Source organism: Strigops habroptila, chromosome 7 (genome assembly GCF_004027225.2).
Source record: "Strigops habroptila isolate Jane chromosome 7, bStrHab1.2.pri, whole genome shotgun sequence".
Taxonomy (NCBI): domain Eukaryota; kingdom Metazoa; phylum Chordata; class Aves; order Psittaciformes; family Psittacidae; genus Strigops; species Strigops habroptila.
Window position 1 is genome coordinate 2,269,817 of NC_044283.2, and position 25,326 is coordinate 2,295,142.

The 25,326-nt window shown below is 43.8% G+C and overlaps 1 protein-coding gene across 1 annotated transcript in view; it reads right to left on the reverse strand.

Moving 5' to 3' along the window:
* Nucleotides 1-25,326, reverse strand: part of ATRN (attractin) — a 173,195-nt gene that overhangs the window by 55,879 nt on the left and 91,990 nt on the right. The window contains 4 exon segments of the mRNA XM_030491484.1: nucleotides 21,217-21,374; nucleotides 21,769-21,847; nucleotides 22,353-22,447; nucleotides 24,189-24,241. Of these exon segments, the coding sequence (XP_030347344.1) occupies nucleotides 21,217-21,374; nucleotides 21,769-21,847; nucleotides 22,353-22,447; nucleotides 24,189-24,241 (385 nt within the window).

Below are 25,326 nucleotides of genomic sequence, written 5' to 3' on the forward strand. Positions count from 1 at the left end.
TATCCATTTTTATGGTTAGAAGCAAAGATTCAATCTGACCTTGGAGAATACAGACAAGAGTAACAGGATGCTGTGGCCTGAATGCTGAGTGCCTGCGCTGCTGTCAAAGGACCTGCTGAAAAACAAATGTGTTTTAAGTATTCTTGAGCAATGCGAAAGTCATCAAAACATTCATTCTGCCCTCTGTGATAGTGATGGGGGGAAAGACAGCTCTTCTGCTCAAGAGAAACATTGTTCCCTGCTTCAGTTCTGATTTAAACACAATGTGCTCTAGTGAAACACATAGTAGAGAAAACGCATTGTTCTTGGTGCTCTCCACTCAGGAGAAGCCACCTCCAAGAGCCTCGGTGATGGGGTTTCAAGAAACACTGAGCCAATCCAGCAACCCATTTCCACCACCTAAAAGGCGGTCTTGTCTCTGCCACGTGCTGCTACTCCTGCTTCACATGTTCTGTGAATGAGCCAAGGTAAGACGTTAAGTGAGCAGAGAGTTAGCCATAGGAATGCAGGGATTTTTGCTGGTATGAAGATGCTCCAAGGGCTGGAGCAGCTCTGCTCTGGAGCCAGGCTGAGAGAGCTGGGCTGGTTCAGCCTGGAGAAGGGAAGGCTCCTGAAGGGGACACCTCAGAGCAGCTCCAGTGCCTAAAGGGGCTCCAGGAAACCTGGAGAGGGGCTTTGGACAAGGGCCTGGAGGGACAGGACAAGGGGAATGGCTTTAATCTGCCAGAAGGGAGATTGAGATGAGCTCTGAGGCAGAAGCTCTTCCCTGTGAGGGTGCTGAGGCGCTGGCACAGGGTGCCCAGAGAAGCTGCGGCTGCCCCATCCCTGGCAGTGTTCAAGGCCAGGTTGGACACAGGGGCTTGGAGCAACCTGCTCTAGTGGAAGGTGTCCCTGCCCGTGGCAGGGGGCTGGAACTGGATGAACTTTAAGGTCCCTTCCAACACAAACCACTCTGGGATTCTGTGATTCGGAGGTGGGAGATCCTGAAGAGTTTGTAACACAAACCTACACCTGATGGTGTAGGTGTGGACATCAGAAGGAGTTGTGATGCTTAACTGAAAGTTGACAAATGTGAGTAAGGGATAACCATCCATAGCTGCAACACTAGCTGATCTGACAGCTAAAGGACCAGGAGACATGGGTTATAGAAAGCATTTAAGTCCCAGACATAAATCCCGATTGAGCTGTCACTGCTTGCATTAAAACAATTACCCATTGCTCATCAGAAGCTCAAACCCCAATTTGCATCCAAGCACATTCAACAGATTGCTGCTTTATATTTTATAGAAGATAAACTTCTCCCTGACTTGGTGCAGCTGAAGAGTTTCACATGCTCAGATTTACATTCTACAACAAGCCACAATAAAATCCCCACTAAAATTTGATTTCCACACCTACAACTACAAGCCACGTTGCTCCTGCGCGAAGGACCAATGAAAGAGATAAATGACTTACTCCTCGCTTGCTGCAATATTAACTAAGCCATTGAGCTTTATGGCACAAACACTTGATCCTGTGCAAATAGAAAACTTAGTTCACTTCTGAACTTACATGAGATGGAAATCGATTTACATTCCAATACTGTGCTGCCTTTCTGCAGTAGTCACAAATTGTCACTTTTCAGCTAATTGGTGCAGTCGGCAGTTGGCTCCGAAATGCCAATTATAAAAGCTTTGTCTCCCCATGTGAACTCTCAGGTTGCTCTGCAGAGCAAAGACTGGCATAGCTGTCTGTATATTACAACGAGTGCTCGAGGTTTTGTCCCCCATTTCTCTGCATCAAAAGAAATTGCTTCACAAATATGACAAAGGGGAAGTATTTGTTCAATAAACAGCCAGGGGTTGAAGAGTGATGCTCATCTAAATTTAAAGTGCACTAGCAAACAATGTTCTGGAAAGTCCCGTAATTGGAATAGCAATCTCAGAGCAGACCCTGCACACCTACTCATTACAGTAACCCAGCACCAAATGCCACAAGAAACATAAGGTAGGGCCGGAAAAAGTTCAGTTCTGAATGTCAGGCAAATACATTAAAGCTAAAGATCATCTGTTCCCATAGACCTCTGCAGCATCAAGGGCAGTTTGGACAGGGCTTGGAGCAACCTACTCTAGTGGAAGGTGTCCTTGCCCGTGGCAGGGGGTTGGAACTGGATGAGTTTTAAGGTCTCTTCCAAACCAAACCATCTGTGATTCTATGATGGGAAAGACTGCTGATAAACCTTGCTGCAGCAAGTTAAGAGGTACTGTCCCAACTCTTCTCTCAACCAGGAGATTAGTAGTAGCCTCCAAGAAGGGTTAGAGAAGGAATTCACACCCAGAATTCTGCCTCAGAAGTGCAAAGTGCAGCTTCTCAGGCTGATCTACAAGATGGTGACTTTCTACCAGAGAACAGTGTTTTGTGTTGCAGCAACAAGTCCATCCTTGCAGGTGACTCCACAGGCACCTTCAGCTGAGGTGAGACTGAAGATTCAGGTATCACCTTGTAAAAGAACCTCAGCAAAGATCCCCATCAGCTTGGTAAAGCTTGAGAGAACATTCAGTAAAGAGGCAGAGGATAAGAGTGGCTGAGAGGATGAGGAGTAGATCCCGCAAGCTGAGATGGCCAAGTTATAATGAAAATCTCCATAAGGTGGACATCCATGGGGAAGAGGACCTCTAAGGTGCACTTCAACTCCCCCAAGCTTCAGCTTCCCAAAGCAAAGAGCACAGAAATTCAAATAATTCTGCCTCATTTGGGTTCTTGCAAAGAACTGAACCAGTTACTCAGTTGTTTCAACGTGTTGTTGTTGAATCCTGGTGAATCTTCACATAATCACTCACTCTTATGACTGAAGTTAAAAATAGTGTATTTCATGATAACAGCAATTAAGTTCAGACAAATTACTATCATCAGCTGGAGACAGAAACTAACAACATTAATCACTTCTAGCAGTAAACAGCACCACAGACTTCAGTGTAGAAAGGAAACTCTCCTTTAGGAGAATTTTAGGGGTTTGGGAACAGAATCGAAAGGTCAAGACTCCCCCAACCTTGTATACCGCTGGCAGAAGAAAATCTGTACTCACCCTTGGCCTCCCAAAATCCAAGTATTGGTGAGGTGTCCAGCTAAATACCTTTGAATGCAAATATTATGCGTGGAAGTCAAAAGGAAAAGGGTGCTGTTGCCCCAGAGCTGGATCAGGACTTCAGGAGGGGCCTCCCCAGAGCGCAGCAGAGGCGGAGAATCCCCTCCCTCAACCTGCTGCTCACGCTCTGGGGGTGCAACCAGCACACGGTTATCACATTGCTTTTGCCCTTAAACAACTCACTTCCAAAGAGCTTTGTTTTGACCAAGAAGGGAATTCCTGTTGCTTACAAACTCTTGTCCACACTTACTCATAAACTACAGGTTTGGTAGAAGTCACTTGAAAAGGGATTCTTGGAGCAATCCTATGTTGCCTTGTTTAACTCTGCAACATCTAAGCAACAGAACCTTCCCAAGCACAGCACAAAACCTCCATTCCATTACTACTGTAAATGTTTAACTAGAGGGAAAAAAACTCTTTGCTAAATGGTCTTCCATATTAAACGAAGTGCAGGTAAGGAATTCACTCCTGTAAGAGGAATTTAGCTGAGAAAAACAATGCAATAAAACCCCTCATTTATAAAATAAACAAAAATGCACATTTTCCACTGCTTGGTTTAAAAGCAGCAGCTTCCAAAGGAAAAGACTCCTTGAGGATGTGTATAAAACATCAGCCCTTATATTGGACCTCAGTATAAGGATGTGTTTGTGCTGTTTTGAGTTACCTTGATCTTGGAAGCAGGGACGCTGCACCCATGTGTTGTCCTGAGCAATGGATGCCTGCAGGGGGCTTGCAGGGGCAGTGGGTGCACCTAACAAAGCTGGGCACCCCAGGACAAGCCCCAGCAGCAAAGCTGTGCTCACTCAGAAAGCACAAAGCACTCTGCTCATGCCACAGAAAGAAGAAAAAGGTTATAATCTGCAGCTGAGAATAACATTCTGGTTACAGAATGAGCTTTCTTGCCGCCGTGTGAGGCTTTGAAGAGAAAAATGCTGATGTGTTCCTTATTTTAGAGGGATTTGGATTTATATGCAACTGCAACAATTTTTCTGGAGACAAGGCAGTTCCGAGCTACTTTGAAAAGTACTTGTACAAAAAAAATGCCCAAACTAGACACAGAAAGTGAGCTGCGAGCATTAAGCACACCAGTCTTCCCAGACGTAAGCCCTCAAATAAGAAGACAAGTCCCCCAACACAAGAGGGACGTGGAGCTGTTGGAGCGAGGCCAGAGGAGGCCATGGAGCTGCTGCGAGGGCTGGAGCAGCTCTGCTCTGGAGCCAGGCTGAGAGAGCTGGGCTGGGGCAGCCTGGAGAAGAGAAGGCTCCTGAAGGGGACACCTTAGAGCAGCTCCAGTGCCTAAAGGGGCTCCAGGAAACCTGGAGAGGGGCTTTGGACAAGGGCCTGTAGGGACAGGCCAAGGGGAATAGCTTTAACCTGCCAGAGGGGAGATTGAGATGAGCTCTGAGTCAGAAGCTCTTCCCTGTGAGGGTGCTGAGGCGCTGGCACAGGGTGCCCAGAGAAGCTGTGGCTGCCCCATCCCTGGCAGTGTTCAAGGCCAGGTTGGACACAGGGGCTTGGAGCAACCTGCTCTAGTGGAAGGTGTCCCTGCCCGTGGCAGGGGTTGGAACTGGATGAGCTTTAAGGTCCTTTCCAACCCAAACCAGCCTGTGGTTCTTTGAAATACCTCCTAGAAGTATCAGATGTTTCTGTGTGGATGCATTTGTGAAGGATCCCATTCCTTGGTTTCGTGCCGAGCAGAGCTCTGACACCATCTGCATGCAGAAGAAGTTACATTCGTCAGCATACCAACTATTTCTGGAGAGTTTCCACATGGAAAACATTAAAACTTCAGCATACAACAGCTTAAAGATTCCCTCAGAACCTGAAAGTCCAGCAAAAAGATGAGCTTTACAATCTACAACTACTTGTGCCTCAAAAGCTGACAAGGATTAAAAGTTGCTTTCCTGAAGAGCTTGCAATGGAAGTACACAAGAGGGAATCAAGAACAAAAAGAAAAGCAACTAATCCATTTTTTTTAGGCTTCAAGCTAGCTGACAGATGGAAATGGGCCAAACCTTATGTCTTCCATCATTTGTGACCAGACAAAACACTAGGAGCATATGACAGACCGAGCTCAGTTCTGCAGTGGTATTAGTGGAGAAAAGCTCTGCCTCCTTCACCAAGGATGCTTTGATTTCTCAGGATCATATGTGATGACAGATTAAAAATGTTTATCAATCTGTATCACAAAAGGTTTTGCAATGCACCAGCTGCAGAAGGCTCTACAGCAATTCTAAGTATTTTATATCCTTAATAAAATAAAGTAGTAAAATAAGTACATATATTTATATACACTGCATATACAAACTATATATACAGTTCAAAGTGAAATAAGTATAGATTTATATAAATTACCAAATAAAAATACCTTTTAGTGACAGTATTTCTCACATTACTGAGCAATACTGAATCCACACGCTATTGCAAACCTGGTATCACATTATTATGTGAAGTGATGTGACACTAATAAAAAGAAAAAACCCAAAGCCAAAATTACTTTCAAACTACCTATTTGCAGGGAGAAAAAAAAGAAGAGAGAAGAACCAAAAGATAGGCACAAAAATGGAAAGTTTAATTCATTTTAGTATTTTTTTAAATGAGAATGCTCCAGGGAAACCTTAGAGCAGCTCCCGTGCCCAAAGGGGGTATAGGAAACATGGAGCAGGGTTTTGGACAAGGGCCTGTAGAGACAGGACAAGGGGAATGGCTTTAACCTGCCAGAGGGGAGATTGAGATGAGCTCTGAGGCAGAAGCTCTTCCCTGTGAGGGTGCTGAGGCGCTGGCACAGGGTGCCCAGAGAAGCTGTGGCTGCCCCATCCCTGGCAGTGTTCAAGGCCAGGTTGGACACAGGGGCTTGGAGCAACCTGCTCTAGTGGAAGGTGTCCCTGCCCGTGGCAGGGGTTGGAACTGGAGGAGCTTTCAGGTCCCTTCCAACCCATTCTGTGATTCTATGTACTAGCATATTTACGAAATAAAATGCCATGAGCTCTAATAAACATGGTTCTGCCTATAAGCAGTATTACTGGCAGCCTGATGTGCATTTCCAACATAAAACCAGAGAAAAACCATCAGGTCCTTTGGACAGAAACTTGATGCTGTGGAGCTCAGTGCATGTGAGCTCACCCAAGGACTGATCAAAGGGCTGCCTCATTCTGCAGCCTTAGCTTTGAGAGAGCTGTGAAGTCAGAAATCACAGCCTGGGCTGTTATACTCATCAAGGTTTTATTTGTTGAGAGCCTCAGCTATGAATTTATGTTACAGAAATCTTAACGTGAAAAGAAATAACACTGCTGGATAGGGAAAAACGAACAATCTACATACATAAGCTATCATATTAGCATTAAAAAAGGACAGGTAGTCACTAAGGGCTCTCTAGAACATGTATTTCACCATTGCATCATGAGAATCTTCCCAGTAAAGAACTGAACTGACAAATCCATCTGTTGTGATATATTTCAATTCCCATAGTCAAAATAGTCATGTAATTTAAAGACAGTTGGAGTCCAGGTAAAGAACCAGGATGCTGCTATTCCTGTACACAAAAGAGATTGTTTTAAGAAACGACTATACATGACACTCAATTACGGGGAAAAAAGAAAGAAGAAACCAATTTAGGGAAAAATAACCCATCAAAACCCCCCAATCATCCCAGAAATGTATTACACAGGGCTGTGATAGCACTAAACCCCTGATCCCAACTCTCTATGCTGGTTGCCAACGCTGCTGTGAGCAAGATTTGCCAATATGGTTAAAGAAAATAACATGTAATAATACCAAGTCAGGAAACTAAGGGAGAGAAAAAGGAGTTTTAGTGACATTCCAGGAATGGTTTGTTTTGAACAAAAGCAGACCTGCAGAGCCATCTGAGAGCTGTTATTCCAGTGCTGGTGGCTCTGTCTTCACATCTCTTAGATAAACAGGCCTAAGGCTTTTTGGTTTTCTCACCCAGGATATATTTCCCCACCATGATTTACCCAGGCTTTATCTACTGTTGCATTTGAGCCTGCTGGTTTCTTCTCTTTTATTAGCAGCACACTTTTCTCCTCTTCATTAACTCTGCTTACTATTCTTTGACTCTTTAAATAAGCTTTGGTGTAAAAGGAAATCCATTCAGCTCTTTTGATAGCTGTAAAAGCTTCCCAGCCATGGCCCACATGGCTCGTTTTCTGAAACATATTTGAACTTGAGGTTTACATTTACATTCAGCCAGTGGCATACTGTATTTTCAAGAGCTATACAGCATCGAAGTACAACAAGTGCAAGCAACCAGCACACCATCACCCCTGGCCTCACCCAGGAGAAATTAACTGCCTAATGTGGACTTCGCTTCCATAGAACATTAATTCCCAAGTTTTTTGATATTATGCTTTCCAGCCCTGCATCTTAAAAGGGAAGAAAAAAGATCAGCTGCCTTAAAAATAAGGCAATCCATACATATCTTATGCTCATAACTGAAAAAAACCCCAACCTAAGAAATCCTCCTGGTATTATTAAATCTGAATCTCAGTCTGTGTCTCTCTGTTCTCCTCTAACTTTTCTTATTTATGCAGCTGAAGTTTTGCAACAGCCACATGAGGAGACTTCCAAAGCTACATGAAGGCATCATAACATTCCTCACAATATAGATACGAGAGTTACTATAGTTCATCCATGTAGATATAAACCCCGAAGATTTCAATGGAAAAAGGATAAAAAACCAATGCAACAACACAACACTCCAGAAGTGAGTCCAGAGGTGACCATAAAGATGCTGCGAGGGCTGGAGCAGCTCTGCTCTGGAGCCAGGCTGAGAGAGCTGGGCTGGGGCAGCCTGGAGAAGAGAAGGCTCCTGAAGGGGACACCTTAGAGCAGCTCCAGTGCCTAAAGGGGCTCCAGGAAACCTGGAGAGGGGCTTTGGACAAGGGCCTGGAGGGACAGGCCAAGGGGAATGGCTTTAACCTGCCAGAGGGGAGACTGAGATGAGCTCTGAGGCAGAAGCTCTTCCCTGTGAGGGTGCTGAGGCGCTGGCACAGGGTGCCCAGAGAAGCTGTGGCTGCCCCATCCCTGGCAGTGTTCAAGGCCAGGTTGGACACAGGGGCTTGGAGCAACCTGCTCTAGTGGAAGGTGTCCCTGCCTGTGGCAGGGGGTTGGAGCTGGAGGAGCTTTAAGGTCCCTTCAACCCAAACCATGCTGTGATTCTATGAACGTTTAGTGTGAGCCATTTTCAAGATTGCTGAAACCACTCAGTGAAAAGTCCTGAAGTTACAACCCATCCCACAAAGGGTTAACTGCCTTTGGGAGAAACCCTCGGTTTTAAGGATTTTAAGAAGCTGCTTGCAAAAATACTACTTATATATGAAAGGGAACAACTTCTAAAAGGAGAAAAATGTCACCGGTTGATGCCAAAAATAAGGCGGCGGGAGCGGATAAAAAGGAAGCAGCTGTTTCATGTTTTAAAGTACCATTTAACTGTTGTATTTTAAATCTTTCCGTCCCCAGCAGAAGACGTCAGTTTGCCTGTTCTGAAAAACCAGCATGTAATTGCATGTCTCCAAAAAGTAATTACATTCAACAGCAAATTTCATCAGATTAACAAATTGATTTACGTTTCATTGTTGGGTTTAAAGCAAACCTCTCACTGCAGCGAGCGGGCTGTGGCGGAAGGGGCTCAAAAGCACCTGCAGTTATAGCTAAATAAAGGCAAGGGACATCATTAGCAAACAACTTTGGCATTCCACTGCTTTCAGAAGCAAAAGAAAAAGAACATTTTTGGAACAGGAGGGTCCCAGCGAGCTAAGGATGATTTTATCTCCGCACCTCCATCTATTCCTCATTAACGGTGCATGAGGCACGCTGACGACCTGGCAGAAATTCTAGCAAGATCACCAGCCTCAGTATGGTTTCAAGCCTACATAATTATTTTATCAAAGCATTCACTATCTATTTATATGTATTTTATTCTCTTTGGCCAACAACAAAGATATTTTTTCATTCCCTTTACCCTTACTGAGAGCTTTCATTCGATTAGCCCATAGCTTTTGATTACAGAACAACATTAATTTAGAGGAAGGCTGGACACCTCCACGGGTCATGTCTACTCCTCAGGGATATTTATGCCCTGTATCAAATACCTAATGCTTCCTCCAGAGACGAATCAGGGGATTAGAGTCAGTTACAGACCCTGCTTTTTAACTGCGATTCGGTTTCTTCTCTCTATCTTATTACGTGCATTATCAAAGCCTTTTTAGTTAGGCTGTAAACGCCAGCGAGGTAACCCTAGAGAGCATCACTGCTGGTGCTATTCATGTCACCTTAAAGAGGTTGAAAGCTGAATATAAAAGGAAGGTGGAAGCGTGTGATGTGACATTCCTCCAGCTCCATTTCTGAGTCTTCCTCGCCTGGCAGGAGCTAAGGGTACCCCAACACCTTCCTTGGCTGTAGCAAAGAGTCATCCATCATTTAGCTCTGCAAGAAAACAAATGCTTCCTGAACCACATCAAAGACCGAATGGCAAGTAAAATGAAAGCCTAATTGAAACTGGTATTAAGATTCGTGCTAATGGAGACCACCTGCTTTATGGGTAACAGCGCCAATTAAAATAGCAGGATGGGGAAAGAGTGTCAGAAGAAGAAATTCAATCCAAAGCTGCTTTAATGATGGAGATCTCCTTTGAAAAATGAGAACTTGGGAAGATGTCAGTATTTGCACACCGCTGGACACACGAACCATGTAACATTAAGATAATGATGCTAAAGAGTAAGAGCTTTGCCTGAGGATTGTGAAGTCATTTTAGCAACGGAATTCCTGGTACTTTAGAAAATACTGGCTACTATTTCCCACATAAAAAGCCACGTTCAGCATGTGAGAAAATGAACCTGCTTTAATCAGCCGGAGAGCCATTCCATAGAAGAATCTAGTTTATAATTCATCTCCACTCTGAAATCCAGCTGACACCAGCAGCATATGGCTCCACGTGAACTTTGCCTAGATACTAACGCAGGGAATATCTAGTGGCTTAAAGAAAAGACACATTTACAATGTCACTGACAGTTCTGCAAAGCCAAACAGATGCAAAGAGAATCTGCTCTTTTACATTCCTACATAGATGTTCAGCACATCATTGTAAACCAGTGGGAACAGTAATACAGGTCAAAGGAGCCCATCAAAGAAAATATTACAATCCCAGAGCAAACTCAAAATGAGAGGCAGAGGAGAAGTCTTTTGATGCATGGGAATAAACAGAGCTTAGGCTGTTCCTTTAGTCTAACAACTAAGGAAAGAAGAAAAGGTCCTAAAACTGTACCAAAATTAGTAGTCACAGGCATAATATACAAAGCACTTGAAGCCAAGGAAGTGTCATTGCTGGAAGCTTTATCCAGAGCCGAATCGTACTCCCACATCTATTTGAAATCTTATTAAATCACAGCAGTGCAGCTCTTAAATGGAGCACTAAATGCACGTTTCAGCTTCCCAACTTGGATGGAGTCATCCTGGCAATGTCTGTTGCCAGAACAACAGCAACATAAGGCAGTGACGGGGGGGACCCAAAGGCAGGTAGCTTGTTATAGAGTACATCATCCAAGAGGTTTGCATCCAGTGGTTTACATTTCATTCCTTACACATGGCACTGTGTAAGCCAGTGTGTACACACAGGATGGTCACCCGGAGCAGCTCTGAAATCATGGGAGACCAATTTAATGACAACCTATTTGAGGTTCTCCTCAATCTCCAGGTCTCCCATTTGTTACGGTGTCTGCGCTTGAACTTCTGGCAGCTCCTTGGAAAACAGCGATCAAGTTAAGGGAGATGGATTGTTTCTACGTTTCACTTCACCATTCACACTTTCGGCAGAGGAACTAAGCAGTAATTCAACATTTGGGGTGGCATCATAAATATTTCCCTATCACAGACAGTGCATTTTGAAACATTGAGAGTAATTATGATAAGACATGTAGATGCCCCATCCCTGGCCGTGTTCAAGGCCAGGTTGGACACAGGGGCTTGGAGCAACCTGCTCTAGTGGAAGGTGTCCTTGCCCGTGGCAGGGGGTTGGAGCTGGATGAGCATTAAGGTCTCTTCCAACCCAAACCAGTCTGTGATTCTATGATTTGATTCTATGAATTAGACCATCCACAGTGCATTAACTTTCTGTGTAGAAGGGAATTAAGCTTTAGAAGAAACTATATAGACCCACAGTCCTGAAGTAAATCAACTGGAAGAACCAAGAACATAGCTTCCACAGCCCATTCAAAAGTTTGAAAAACTACAAACTGTAGACAGCAGAGGCAATTTTAGCTATTTTTCTACTACAACCTTTATGCAATCAGAGTGGAAGGAAACAATTTAAGTGACTTGGAAATTTTCCACTGATTATCAAATACTCAAGTCCTCCAACAGCATAAGCTGTCTAATGGTGTTGCAGTGCTCCACCAAGCAGCATGTGCAGCTATGCTATGTAGTCATGGTGATGATACAAGGGCCCATAGGGACAGGACAAGGGGAATGGCTTTAACCTGCCAGAGGGGAGATTGAGATGAGCTCTGAGGCAGAAGTTCTTCCCTGTGAGGGTGCTGAGGCGCTGGCACAGGGTGCCCAGAGAAGCTGTGGCTGCCCCATCCCTGGCAGTGTTCAAGGCCAGGTTGGACACAGGGGCTTGGAGCAACCTGCTCTAGTGGAAGGCGTCCCTGCCTGTGGCCGGGGGTTGGAACTGGAGGAGCTTGAAGGTCCCTTCCAACACTCTGGGATTCTATAATGAATTACCAGGCAAAGAATATATAGTGACTATTTGGTGAAATTTTATAAATGGTGTGTTTTGTATGCAAGTGGCTGCAAAATCCATTTGCTTCCTTTTGTTCCTTGAAGCATTTGGCTCATAATTAAGGTTTAAGCACATTCAAATTAAAATACTTCAACCAACGTGACGGAAAGAGCGGAGGCAATTGCCAGTTAATGATACAATTACAAACTGTGTTTTTCCCTTAATCAGCTCCTAGGCGACTTCCATACACTCAGAAAGGAGAGATCAATGCAAAAGGGCTGCATAGCAAGGGCTCTGGATATGGGAGAAAGATCTAAAATCAAATGGGACAGAATGTTAATGAAAACAACAGTTTGGGAATGAAACAAGACAAGAACACAGGTTTATATTCAGTGAGTAGTAGAAAACACCATCAGCAGTAAGCTGTGACGGAGCAGAAAGCTTACAGCCATTAAAAGGGGTTGAAGTTTGCCATATTAGCAACTCCAATTTTCACCCCTGTGCATTCAGGAGAGGGACTCACTCACTGGAAGCAGCTCCAGGTAAATACACGCCAGTTTAAACATTATTAAGAACTGCTGACATGTGCACCAGTATTAAAGGGAGGTTCAAATTCTCACTATTAACTACTTGTCAGCTGCAGAAGTGATGTGTCACCTCTGAGTGAGCTGACTTGTGAGTGGACTGAAACCCATGAAAATGAATCCTCTGGAAGTTTCTGCATTGAATTTCCTTGCTTTTAGTGTAATATTGTATAGCTGATTATTTGTATTCCATAGCTCTTTTCTAATCCAAGATACATTTTGAAAGAATAACAAAGCAAATTTGCAATGAAGATTAAGAAAACAGAAAAAAATAGTGGGGAAAAGGATAATATTAGATTTACACGGCTACAGAAAAACATTGACCATAACAGCATCCACTAATGTCCTTTTCTAATGGGTGCACTTGCAGCTGGGTAGCAGATGAGGAATATTTAGGGCAGTTCTTTCCAAGGAAAAGAGAGAAAAGTGAAGAGCAGGAGTCTGCACGATGCTTATAAAGCCACTGTGGCTGTTTCAGACCAAGCCTGGCAGCAGGGAGGAGCTGCAAAGCAGAGACTGGAGATACCGAGATGCTCTCAACAAGACCTTACCTGGATTTTCACAAGGGCTTGGCAAGCAAAGGTTTTAAGGGAACTCTGCAGCGCAGCCTTCATCCTCTGAATGCACTCAGCCAGGAGGTGTTAGGAAGCAGATCGCTGTGTTTTAAAGGCTTGCTGCATTTTGCAGCTTTAGTTCTTTTACAAAATCATCATTTCAAGTCATTAAAGCCGGCAGGGAAAGACATCTTAAACCAGTACACTTAACAACACAAAAAACAACACCCGAACTGAAGTGGTTTTGAAGAGAGGTGGAGCAAGAGGGGGAAAAAAAGCCAGCATTCAGCATTGGCAGGGACACAGCTATCTCTAACACAAAAGAGCATTTATACTCTCCAAGTCCACATTTTAAAGGCAAGAAGAGAGGGAAAGAGAGACAGATTTCCATCTGGGACTTCAGAATAAAGTTTCAAGCACTTAAAATTACGCAGTACAGATAAAGCGCTCTGCAGTAATGCCTGTTCATTTCTGAAGCTTTCTGTTGCAAGGTTTTCTGTATACACAAATACTTCTGTTGAGATATATCTACAGTATCTAAACTGATAATAAGCCAGGATAAGAGTGTGTAGGTACAATGACTGCTTATTATAATACCCTAACAAACAAAGAAACCCCCAAACTACCCGTTGGACATGCACAGGAACAGCCCAAGCACATGAGTAAGCTACAAGGTGACGCACACACACACATAGACAATATTTTCCAGCAGTCTGGCAGTAGCAGAGTTTCACTGACTTCATCCTACTTCTTATATTAAAACCACTCCTGTTTTCAAAAGGAAAATTGAAACATGTTGTGTAGCTGCAAAAAGTTTATTGGTGTAACTGCAGTGAGCAAAACTGGAGGACATATAGTCTCTGAGATAAGAAAAGCCAGCCTGCATCCTGGCCACAGTGTAACATGGAGCTTTAATTAATGCCTCAGCTTGCCCTGAGGGACCAAACCCAACTGCACAGGAACTTTTATCCAGGGAAATAAGGGACAGTGACTTAGAAGAAAAGGGGCCCCGGAGCTGCTGCAAGGGCTGGAGCAGCTCTGCTCTGGAGCCAGGCTGAGAGAGCTGCGCTGGGGCAGCCTGGAGAAGAGAAGGCTCCTGAAGGGGACACCTTAGAGCAGCTCCAGTGCCTAAAGGGGCTCCAGGAAATCTGGAGAGGGGCTTTGGACAAGGGCCTGTAGGGACAGGACAAGGGGAATGGCTTTAACCTGCCAGAGGGGAGACTGAGATGAGAAGCTGTGGCTGCCCCATCCCTGGCAGTGTTCAAGGCCAGGTTGGACACAGGGGCTTGGAGCAACCTGCTCTAGTGGAAGGTGTCCCCGCCCGTGGCAGGGAGTTGGAACTGGAGGAGCTTTAAGCTCCCTTCCAACACAAACCATCCTATGACTATAAGAAAGTTCTGAGTACAAACTACTCCTGGGAAGAAAGGCGTGTGAGATGAGTGCTGAAGGAGCAGTCAAGGGAAGCAGAGAGGTCAAGAAGGAAGAAGTCTCTTCATGACTTTCTTTTAAATCTTGCAGTGAACCCCAGCCAAGGACTGATTGCTAGGAAGTCTTTTTCCCAAAAAATCCATACCATGATTTATCTTCTACTTTATCTTATTGAAGAGAAAGTTCTACAGAAAGCCAACACTTTACAAGAAAGGAAAAAAATAGGGAAAGCAAATAGGAAAGAGGTAGAGGAAGGACAGGCGGGGGCACAGATTGCAATTAAGGGCAATCGAGAGCAGCTCAATCCACCACAGAAGATTGCACAAGACCTGAAAGGACACAGTGAGTCCTGGAGACACATCATACTTTTTTACTGACTTTTCTCCAGTTTTTCCTCTCTGCAACCATTACTTTCCATAATCCATCAACTGCTTTGAAAAACTTATCAAGATGGTGAGGAAGGAAAAGAAATTAAAGTAGTACCCTGGGTGTTGTAAGAAGAATAGTGTCAAACTGTATTGCATAGTGTATAGCATCCAGTGTGGAAAAGCTTTCACGTGGCATCAAATCTGATAGTGCTGTTACACCTGATGGTGAATGGACTCAAAGTACAGAGTGATACCAGGCAAAAGCAGATCAGCACTGGCAGTGCCACATCTGGAGTACTGGGTCCAGTTCTGGGCTCCCCAGTACAAGAGGGACATGGACAGAGGGAGAGAGCTTCCAACAAAGGGCCACAGAGATGATTCAGGGGCTGGAGCATCTCTGCTATGAGGAAAGGCTGAGAGAGCTGGGACTGCTCAGCCTGGAGAAGAGGAGGCTCAGGATAGATCTTAATGTGTATGAACACCTGAGGGGAGGGTGCAAAGAGGATGGAGCCAGGCTTTTTCCAGGGGTGCCCAATGACAGGACAAGGGGCAACGGGCACAAACCAAGACACAGGAGGGTCCCTTGAACATCAGGAAACACTTTATTACTGCGTGGGTGACTGAGGACTGGTGCAGGTTGCCCAGGGAGGCTGTGGAGCCTCCATCCTTGGAGGTACTCAAAAGCTGTCTGTTCATGGTTCTTGGCAATTTGCTTTAGGTGACCCTGTTTGAGCAGGAGGTTGGACCAGATGACCTCCAGATGTCCCTTCCAATCTCAACTATGCTGGGATTCTGTGAAGATGACCGTGTTGTTTGTCAAATTAAGGAACGCAAAATCACACACTAGTTTGGGTTGGAAGGGACCTTCAGAGCTCATCTAGTCCAACCCCCTGCAATGAGCAGGGACATCTTCAACTAGATCGGGTTGCCCAGAACCACTGGTTTTCTCTCACACTCAAACACTGCTGGGTTGCTGTGAGAAAGAAGGGATGAATGCTCTGTTGAGTGACAATGGTATATCCAGAGAAAGGAGGTGCAGGTGGGCTTCCTGGAGAAGGATAACAAAGCCATAGTAAAGAAACAAAGACCTGCTATTGCAAATGGGAGAAAGGGCTGAGACACTCAACGCCAATCAGTATTTGTAGACAGATGACAGAAAAACATCAATTTGAGGAAAAAAGTTTCTTAGCTATGAACTGAAAAGCAAGCTACTAGAAATTGTAAGGACCACATATTCCTGGATGCTGTATCACTGCCAGGCTTCTTCACTAAAAGGGTCTCAACCTGTAAGAGCTGATGCTATTTTAGACTTTGTTTTGGCAAGTAACAAGGACATTAAGAAGAGCTGGTGCTACAAAATTACCTTGGATTGAGCGCACACAGGCACATTCATTAAATTACGGATAAAATGAGGTAAGTGTTGTAAGAGAATCAAAGTTCACTCTTTAACTATGAGAAATTAAATAAGACAGTAAAATCAAGCAGACTGAGGAGATAAGGAATGTGAAAGCAGCCATCTAAGTACTTCTCTCAGGTCAAAGATGCAAAACTATTTGAAAGCTGTATCCTCAGAATGAACCTTAAAAAGGACATCAGGAACAGCTAAAGAGTCTACTTATGGAGAGGAAAGGAATCATTAGCAATGCCTTGGAAGCCAGCAAGTACTATGAAGATAAAATAAGAACTGCGAAATGTCAAGCTGTGCTAGACCCCAGCAAATGATAAACAAAATAGCATGAGATGTTTCAGCCACACAAGTAAAGGAGACCAGAAAGGGAAGGGGAAGAGGGCATGCTCTAAGGATAGGCAAGAGATTAAAACCAGTCAGCTGCATCCCTAAAGCTAATTTAGAGTTTTCATTAAGGACAAGGACACTGAACATAGGTGCAAGTGTTGAATGGGAATGAGGTTATAAGATACACAACCAAGGTGGAGACAAAACTTAAGATGTTTCTATGTGTGTGAAGTCAGTGAAAGCAGACAGCGAGCATCACAGCACTCCAAATGGCACATGAAATAACACTTCTGGAAGAAAGACTGTTAAAGGAATCCACCAGCTGAGCATGGCACTATGGAACATTTAAAACTTGTATTTACATGAGGAGGGAGAATCTAGATATTCATGCTCCCAAGACCTCAACAGTATGCAGTTTCAGGACAAGTTTTGAATAAAAGAACTGAAATAGTAAATGAAAGACCAAAATCATCAAGCAATAGAGCTGACAACAGTGACCTGTGCCATGCCAGCCCATTATTTTCTGTCTGTAGCAAGAATTAATACTATAGACCTAAGCGGCAGAGCTGAGCTAATCCAAATTTCATTATGGATATCAACACATTGGGAATTTCTGGGCAAGATGAAGGTGGTGAGGATTATTTCAAGAATCATAGTAGTTAAAGAGGACAGAAGCTAGTTCAAGGATGGCGTTTGGACAGACTTTAACTGATATATTAATTAATTACACAGATTGATTACCCAATTAGAAAGTGTGCTAACATCAGAATTTGCTGATAAAGTTGAAGGGGCTCATCAATAAAAACATGGAAAAGAACCACAAAGAAGAATAACCAGGTCATCTTCAGGACCGGCAATACTATCCAGCAACAACAGGGAGATAACATTTTCAATTTACCTCTGCTCTGGAGCCAGGCTGAGAGAGCTGGGCTGGGGCAGCCTGGAGAAGAGAAGGCTCCTGAAGGGGACACCCTAGAGCAGCTCCAGTGCCTGAAGGGGCTCCAGGAAACCTGGAGAGGGGCTTTGGACAAGGGCCTGGAGGGACAGGCCAAGGGGAATGGCTTTAACCTGCCAGAGGGGAGATTGAGATGAACTCTTAGGCAGAAGCTCTTCCCTGTGAGGGTGCTGAGGCGCTGGCACAGGGTGCCCAGAGAAGCTGTGGCTGCCCCATCCCTGGCAGTGTTCAAGGCCAGGTTGGACACAGGGGCTTGGAGCAACCTGCTCTACTGGAAGGTGTCCCTGCCCGTGGCAGGGGGTTGGAACTGCAGGAGCTTTAAGCTCCCTTCCAACCCAAACCACTCTGGGATTCTATGATGCTATTAGGGACTGACAAGAATGTTCACTATCAAGACTGTGAGCTCATCAGTTGGAAACCAAGAATGCAAAAGAATGTAATTAGTCCATATGAAAATGAATAAGGACTATTAATTACTGCAGCCATGAGAATGAGCAAAACAACATACTTCTAGTACAATACAAAATAGATCTAGTAAGGTCTGTAAGAACCAAGAGACACCAGTGTGCAAAGCAGTGACAAGACCTGATCTCCATGACCTTATACATGGCTGACCAAAACTGTACAAGAGAGATTAATATAAGTGAGTGCAGTGGAAAAACAAATGAGGCAACTGAACCTGAATATCCTGTTTCACAGGACGAGATGAAGAGGGTTTGTCCTGCTCAAGCCAACAAACACTAAAGGCTGAGAGAGGATATGACCTGTCCAAATTCATCCAGGGAAGCGGGAGACAAACAAGACGATGGAGAGGACATTTAAGCTCAGTGACAACACTGGCATAGGAAAAGCTAGCAGAAATTCACTGTAAGTACAGGTAGGGTGGAGGCTGGAGTAAACACAGGAGAGCTTAAGGGACTTAAGGGACAGGAGACAGCACTGCTCTTAAACATCTACAAAGTCCGAACACACAGTTCTGCATCAAGAAATAGCAAATAGATAAATCAGGGTAAGGTACAGTACAGCACTGATTATGGAAAGTAAACTATCAGCCAACATAACCTCTAAGTTACATTAAATATGACTTTTTTCTGACTCCTGTGATTACCAATTTGATAAAAAAGAAACCTGAATATTTAAATAAATCATTAAGCAAGTGAATCACAGTGCCCTGCTTTGTACACAGGATGCTACTTTCTCTACTGGAAGCAGTACTTAATGAAAACGATGAGGCTTAGTACTCACTGCTTGAGCATCCAGTGACATAAAGGTTTTACTTGCAGCTCTTGCAAACTCACCTATATCCAAAAATTACAACTTGACAATGAACTAAGACTTTACCAGTTGGTCAAGTAAAAACTCTCCAGCTGAAAAATAATTACTAATATTGTAAGTGATATTCCAAAGTACCCAAATGCCGTCCTAAGTCAGCCTATCAAAACTACCAAGCAACAACACAAAGCTTCTCAGCACTTAAACCTCACTGTCTTTACCATGATGTGATGCAACACAAGTATTCCTAATAGTTTTTAAAATCTTCAGGAAATACCTTATAAAATATCACTACAGCTTAAAGACCTTTTTTTCCAGGAGGACCTCATTTCTTTGCTCAATATTATGATGTGCATTATCTTTGTTGGAAGTGACCCCTATGGTGAGATCGTATCATAGAATCATAGAATCATAGAATCGTAAGGGTTGGAAAGGACCTTAAGATCATCTAGTTCCAACCCCCCTGACATGGGCAGGGACACCTTGCCCTAAACCACGTGGTCCAAGGCTCTGTCCAACCTGGCCTTGAACACCGCCAGGGATGGAGCATCCACAACCTCCCTGGGCAACCCATTCCAGTGCTTCACCACCCTCACTGTAAAGAACTTCTTCCTTACATCTAATCTAAACTTCCCCTGTTTAAGTTTGAACCCATTACCCCTTGTCCTACCACTACAGTCCCTGATGAAGAGTCCCTCCCCAGCATCCTTGTAGACCCCCTTCAGATACTGGAAGGCTGCAATGAGGTCTCCACGCAGCCTTCTCTTCTCCAGGCTGAACAGCCCCAACTCTCTCAGCCTGTCTTCATACGGGAGGTGCTCCAGCCCTCTTATCATCCTCGTGGCCCTCCTCTGGACTCGCTCCAACAGCTCCATGTCCTTTTTATGTTGAGGACACCCGAACTGTACGCAGTACTCCAAGTGAGGTCTCACGAGAGCAGAGTAGAGGGGCAGTATGACTGACAGGTCTGAAATATCAAGGGAATTACCGTGAAGTTGTCAGCTTTCACATAATAATTGGTTGAATAAGGGTGAAGATAGAAGAATTTGGTCCACACATTTGACCAAGCTTCTTAAAAAAGACAGAATTCAAATGCACACAGTCTCACTTGAGTCTCTGTTCCAGACCGAGGAGTACTTTTGTCTTTCAAAGAGCCCCTGCATCACTGAGTACACCGTGGTTTGACACCTGACTTAACCCAGAGCAAAGAGGTAGCTGAGGTTTCTCTGAATTATTAGCTGCTGCAGCAGTTGCAGAGTCTCTGTGATTGCACTCTGTGATCTATGAGTGTTTTCATGAGCCACCAAGCTTCATCAGCACTAGCCTTATCATCACAGTCGGTCTGACACCTGAGGCAACATGTGTATTAACTGACTGCACTGAATTAAGGGAAAGAATGAGCTTCATCTCATTCTGCAGGTCCCACCAGTCTTGGGCAGCACAAGGAGAAAGGGGATGGCCCTTGAGCTGTGACTTTCGAGAACAAGACGTTAAAAAGAGACACTAAGAACATTTCCTCTGTTTTCTCACTCCAGGTTTGGGTTTTGGCTGTATGACTCTGTTTTCTTCAACATCAATATCTACACATTTAAAGTCAGAGACCTTGTTAGAACATAGTCCTGTTAATAAGTGAGCATCCCACTTCATTTCACAGCACATTTTTAGGTCCACTGGTGTTGTGGTTTAACCCCAGTTGGCAACCAAGCACCACGCAGCCAATTGCTCACTCCCCTCCAATGTGATGGGGAGAGAACGGGAAGGTAAAAGTGAGAAAACTCGTGGGTTGAGATAAAGACAATCTAACAGGTAAAGCAAAAGCTGGCACACAAACAAAGCAAACCAAGGAGTTCATTCAGCACTTCCCATCGCAGGCAGGTGTTCAGCCATCCCCAGGACAGCAAGGATCCATCACAAGTAACAGTGACTTGTAAAGATAAACACCATCACTCTGAATATCTCCCCTTCCTCCTTCTTCCTTCAGCTTTATATGCTGAGCATGATACCATATGGTCTGGAATATCCCTTGTGTCACTGCTGTGTCCCTCCCCAACTCCTTGTGCTCCCCCCAGCCTCCTCGCTGGTGGGGTGAGCAGCAGAAAAGGCCTTGGCTCTGTGCAAACATTGCTCAGCAGTAAGGAAAACATCAATACTGTGTTATCAATACTGTCTCTAGCACAAATCCACAACACAGCCCATACCAGCTACTGGGAAGGTTTCACCATAGTGAAACCCAGCCCAACTGGGCTGAGGCAACATCAGAAGACGACACAATATCAGATGATAACACAGCATCAGAAGATGACGCAACATTTTGCTCTTAAGCAGGAACATCAAACCCTCCATCTGCTGCACGGTTGTACTGAGAACTTGGACCACACAAAGCACACTAAACTGCCACATCCCTTGAGAGAAACCAGAAAGTACTTTCCAATGATGATACACACGGTAACAGCTCCTACCTGGATTTTTATCGGCCAGGTGAAATTGCTGACGTAGACGAAGAAAGTGATGTTTGGATTGTTGCGGAAATCAAACTTCTCGTTGGAGAAGCTGTCCTTGTATTCCTTTATATTGGTTCTTGAAACAACTGGAGTCTCGTCCCCAGCCTGTGTGCCAGCTGTTTAAATGTTAGAAAGCAGCAAGAAAAGATGTTTCAATGTGTATTTTAAATGACAAGCAAAAGGGCAAATCATCCTGAATTCTAATGTTATAAAATCAACTATTCATCCGAACACGACTATTCTAAGCTGCATTATCAGAATCATTGCATGCCAACCTATTGCATTACTAAAAATCGAATTTGCACATTTGATGTTTCCAAAATACATTACGAAGATGGAAAAACATAGTTCTTTTTAACAGTTTACCTTTGCCTTCAGGCCCAACATTTAAGAACCAAACAACAAGTTCATAGGTTAAAACCCAAAACTGTTTCCCCAATTAAATCTGTGTTTCTCAGAAACTGATAACTGAAACAAGCTACCAAGCAACTTGGATCATGCTCATTTTACCTGCAAAACTCGTGGACCAAGTAATGTTGAGGTTGAAGTTTTTAGATGCATTGATAAACATGTCCAGGTCTCTGTTTTGCTAGGGAGGGGGAAAAAAACAGAAACCCCATTTTTAGGATAAGCAATTTTACTGTTTCCTCATAAATCTTCAGTGAAAAATAAAATAATTTGTTACTAACATGAAGAAAATACATTAAGCAAAAAGCTATTTACATTTTCTGAAAGCAGTATTCTCCTCCCCAAGGAAAGCATAATAAAGAATAGAACAAGTCATGTGCATAGAATATGAATTGAGACACAAAGTATGGGGTGAACAAGCAAAAATGGAGTAGCTCAGAGAACTGCAAAGAATCAACTGTGGTTAAATTGTGGTTCCCTCCGAAATGCTACCATGAAGATTTGAATCTGTATGGCCAAACCAAGGTCAAAAGGTTCTGGTTGCTTTGTGGAACAGGACATGTATGCCACATCACCCTACTAGAGCTAGAGACTTGCAGAGCTGTAATGATTGATCACCTCCATGGCCAAGAGAGGACAAACATACACCCAAAGGATGAAGTTTAAAGGGAAAGTAAAGAATTTACCTCTTCAGGTGTTGCTACAAAGTTGATTGCTGTGTAATAGCGATCGTCCTCTTGAGAAAGGCTGAAGGTGAACTGATAGTCAATGAGGAGAGTATCTGTAAGGAATGCACAGAGAAAGTTATCCCATGTCTTGGAATAAACCAAAGTTCTGCAAAGCAAGGCATGATGCTGCTAAAGTGCTTCTTGCACTGAGAACACAAACAGGAGTCACCACATTGCTATGAATGACTCCAACACAAAAGGGATTTAAGTTAAGCCTAGAGGGGGAAAAGAGGCAACTTAGATTTTCCAGGCAACAGCCTCCAGCCTTAACCTAAATGAACATTCACACCTATACATTGTAAAAAGCATAAGCATGCCAAGACATTTACTATTTTCATGCTGCAATACCTCTATGTTCTAAAGGAGTACTAGAAAAATTAAACTGATGTGTAATCGCTGCTTGGAGGGGACAAAGTTTCACACATTAGAAATTTCTGTACATCAGTGGACTTCACAGGGAGGATTTCCACAGAGCAGCAGCTTGATAATGGACTGAGCTGCCATCCTGCTCTGAATCCAATCATCCTCAAGCATGCCAGGACCACTTTTTGGTCTACCTGTATGCTCTCCTATACTCATGTTTGCCTCAGGCTGGGGTATCACCTTTCTGTCAATCAACAGTGCACAGCCAGTCTGGAGATACATCCACCACTCTCAGCATCCTTTTATTAAAACACACTGGTAGGACTTGTATGTATTTCGGAAGCCTTGCAGAGATTCCAAGCAATAATAAATACAAAGCTATACACTAGGTGTTATTTTTCTCTTATTGCCTCCTGGAGACACCCCTTGTTGGACAGACACAAGCTGGATGACCTTCTGACACACACCACCACCTTCTATCTAAAACATCTATAAAGCACTAAGAAATTTTCAAGGAAGAAAACCAAGTGAGGCTGAATCTGTATAACACGAGGTTGTTCCTGTAAGAGTTGTTAAGTTCTGCCTGTTCCCCCTTTTTGCCCACTTTATCCCCACTGGCAGCAATGAATTTGGTCATGGATGGAGTCTTGGGCGACATGGTCTAGTGTGAGGCAGCCGTGCCCATGGCAGGGGGTTGGAACTAGATGATCTTAAGGTCCTTTTCAACCCTAACTATTCAATGATTCTATGATTACTGCAAAGGGACTGTCATGAGAAGCCATCAGAGCCCTTCTTTGGCTGTGGAAGGGGAATTCAAACTTGCTAAATGCAGCATGAGGATAATTTGTGTGTTGCAGAAAAATACTATTTGAGACTTGCATCTTTAAGTCATTTAAGATCCAGGTCTGCCAGTGAGCTGATTGCTAATATTTGCAAATAGAAGCTAGAGAGTTTCCATTTAGTAATCTGAATCTTGGCAAAGGATCTTGTGGAGTTGCACAAGAATCCAACTGTTCATTTCAGAGGAAACGTGGCAAGTTTGAAACCTTACCCACGCTAACATGGACCAGGATGTTAAACAACACTATTTTGCACTTAAAGAAGTTCTGAAGACATGCTTTGGGTTTACTGGGTATATATTTGAGTGTATTCTCCAGAAGAGCAGATTTCATTTCAAAGTCATGTGAAAAACATTCACAAGTTTGTTCTCACAGATCCAATCATCACACAGACCTTATCAAGAGAAGTATTTTCAGTCTCTTTAAACAATACTTTTGTGAAAACTGGAGGTTTCTAAACTAGTTTTCAATCCTTCCCTTAATCCCCTGTATTTTAAACAGGCACTGAGGCAACTAAAACTAGTTTTAAACAAGGTATTTTAAACTTCAAACACATTTCATAATTCAGAAATAAAATCCCAGGAGTACTCACAGTAACACGTTCCTTTAAGTGGATTTCCCTGATACCTGTTTTCAACTTCACACCTAAAAAGAATACATATTCTTTTAATAAATGGAATTTTTTTCCCCCAGTTCTATCTGTTCCAGCCATTAAACCAGAAAACACCACCCAGGCAGATAACAGTATGCAATTAAAAGTAAGATGCATTTCTGAGCTCTATCACATTGCTCCAGTCCACAGTCATGACCATGGTCCAGACCAGAAATTCCATGGTCAAAACTGGTACACAGCAAGAATTAGATATAAAATCCCAGCTATTAACCTTTGCATCACTTGGAATGTATGTATGACATGGTTTACTGTGTGGTGTCCCTGCCCATGGCAGAGGGTTGGAACTAGATAATCTTAAGGTCCTTTCCAAGCCAAACCATTCTATGATTCTACGATTCGCTCTTCACAACACATGGAACTGAATTAAAACACTCAAAACCTAAAGTCTCCATTTATATTTATGGCTATTCCAGGATTTAGTCTTATAAACGCTTACTCATGTGAATAAGCCTTTAAAAATAAACCTGGCAATGAAATTATTTGGAATGAAATTATTTCCACTAACATTACACTAAAAGCATCTCTGTTCTGTTACAGGGAAACCTCCAGCGCATTTGTTGCTCTGAAACTGCTCCATTAAAATGCTGGAACGTCAAAGTCTTATTTCAGGTATACTTACACTCCCCCAGAACAGCATCAGAGTGCACAGGCCATAAAAATATAACAATTAGAGGGATAAAGTGACGTGGAGTGAGGCCAGAGGAGGCCCCGGAGCTGCTGTGAGGGCTGGAGCAGCTCTGCTCTGGAGCCAGGCTGAGAGAGCTGGGCTGGGGCAGCCTGGAGAAGAGAAGGCTCCTGAAGGCGACACCTTAGAGCAGCTCCAGTGCCTAAAGGGGCTCCAGGAAACCTGGAGAGGGGCTTTGGACAAGGGCCTGTAGGGACAGGCCAAGGGGAATGGCTTTAACCTGCCAGAGGGGAGATTGAGATGAGCTCTGAGGCAGAAGTTCTTCCCTGTGAGGGTGCTGAGGCGCTGGCACAGACTTTTCCCAGAGAAGCTGTGGCTGCCCCATCCCTGGCAGTGTTCAAGGCCAGGTTGGACACAGGGGCTTGGAGCAAC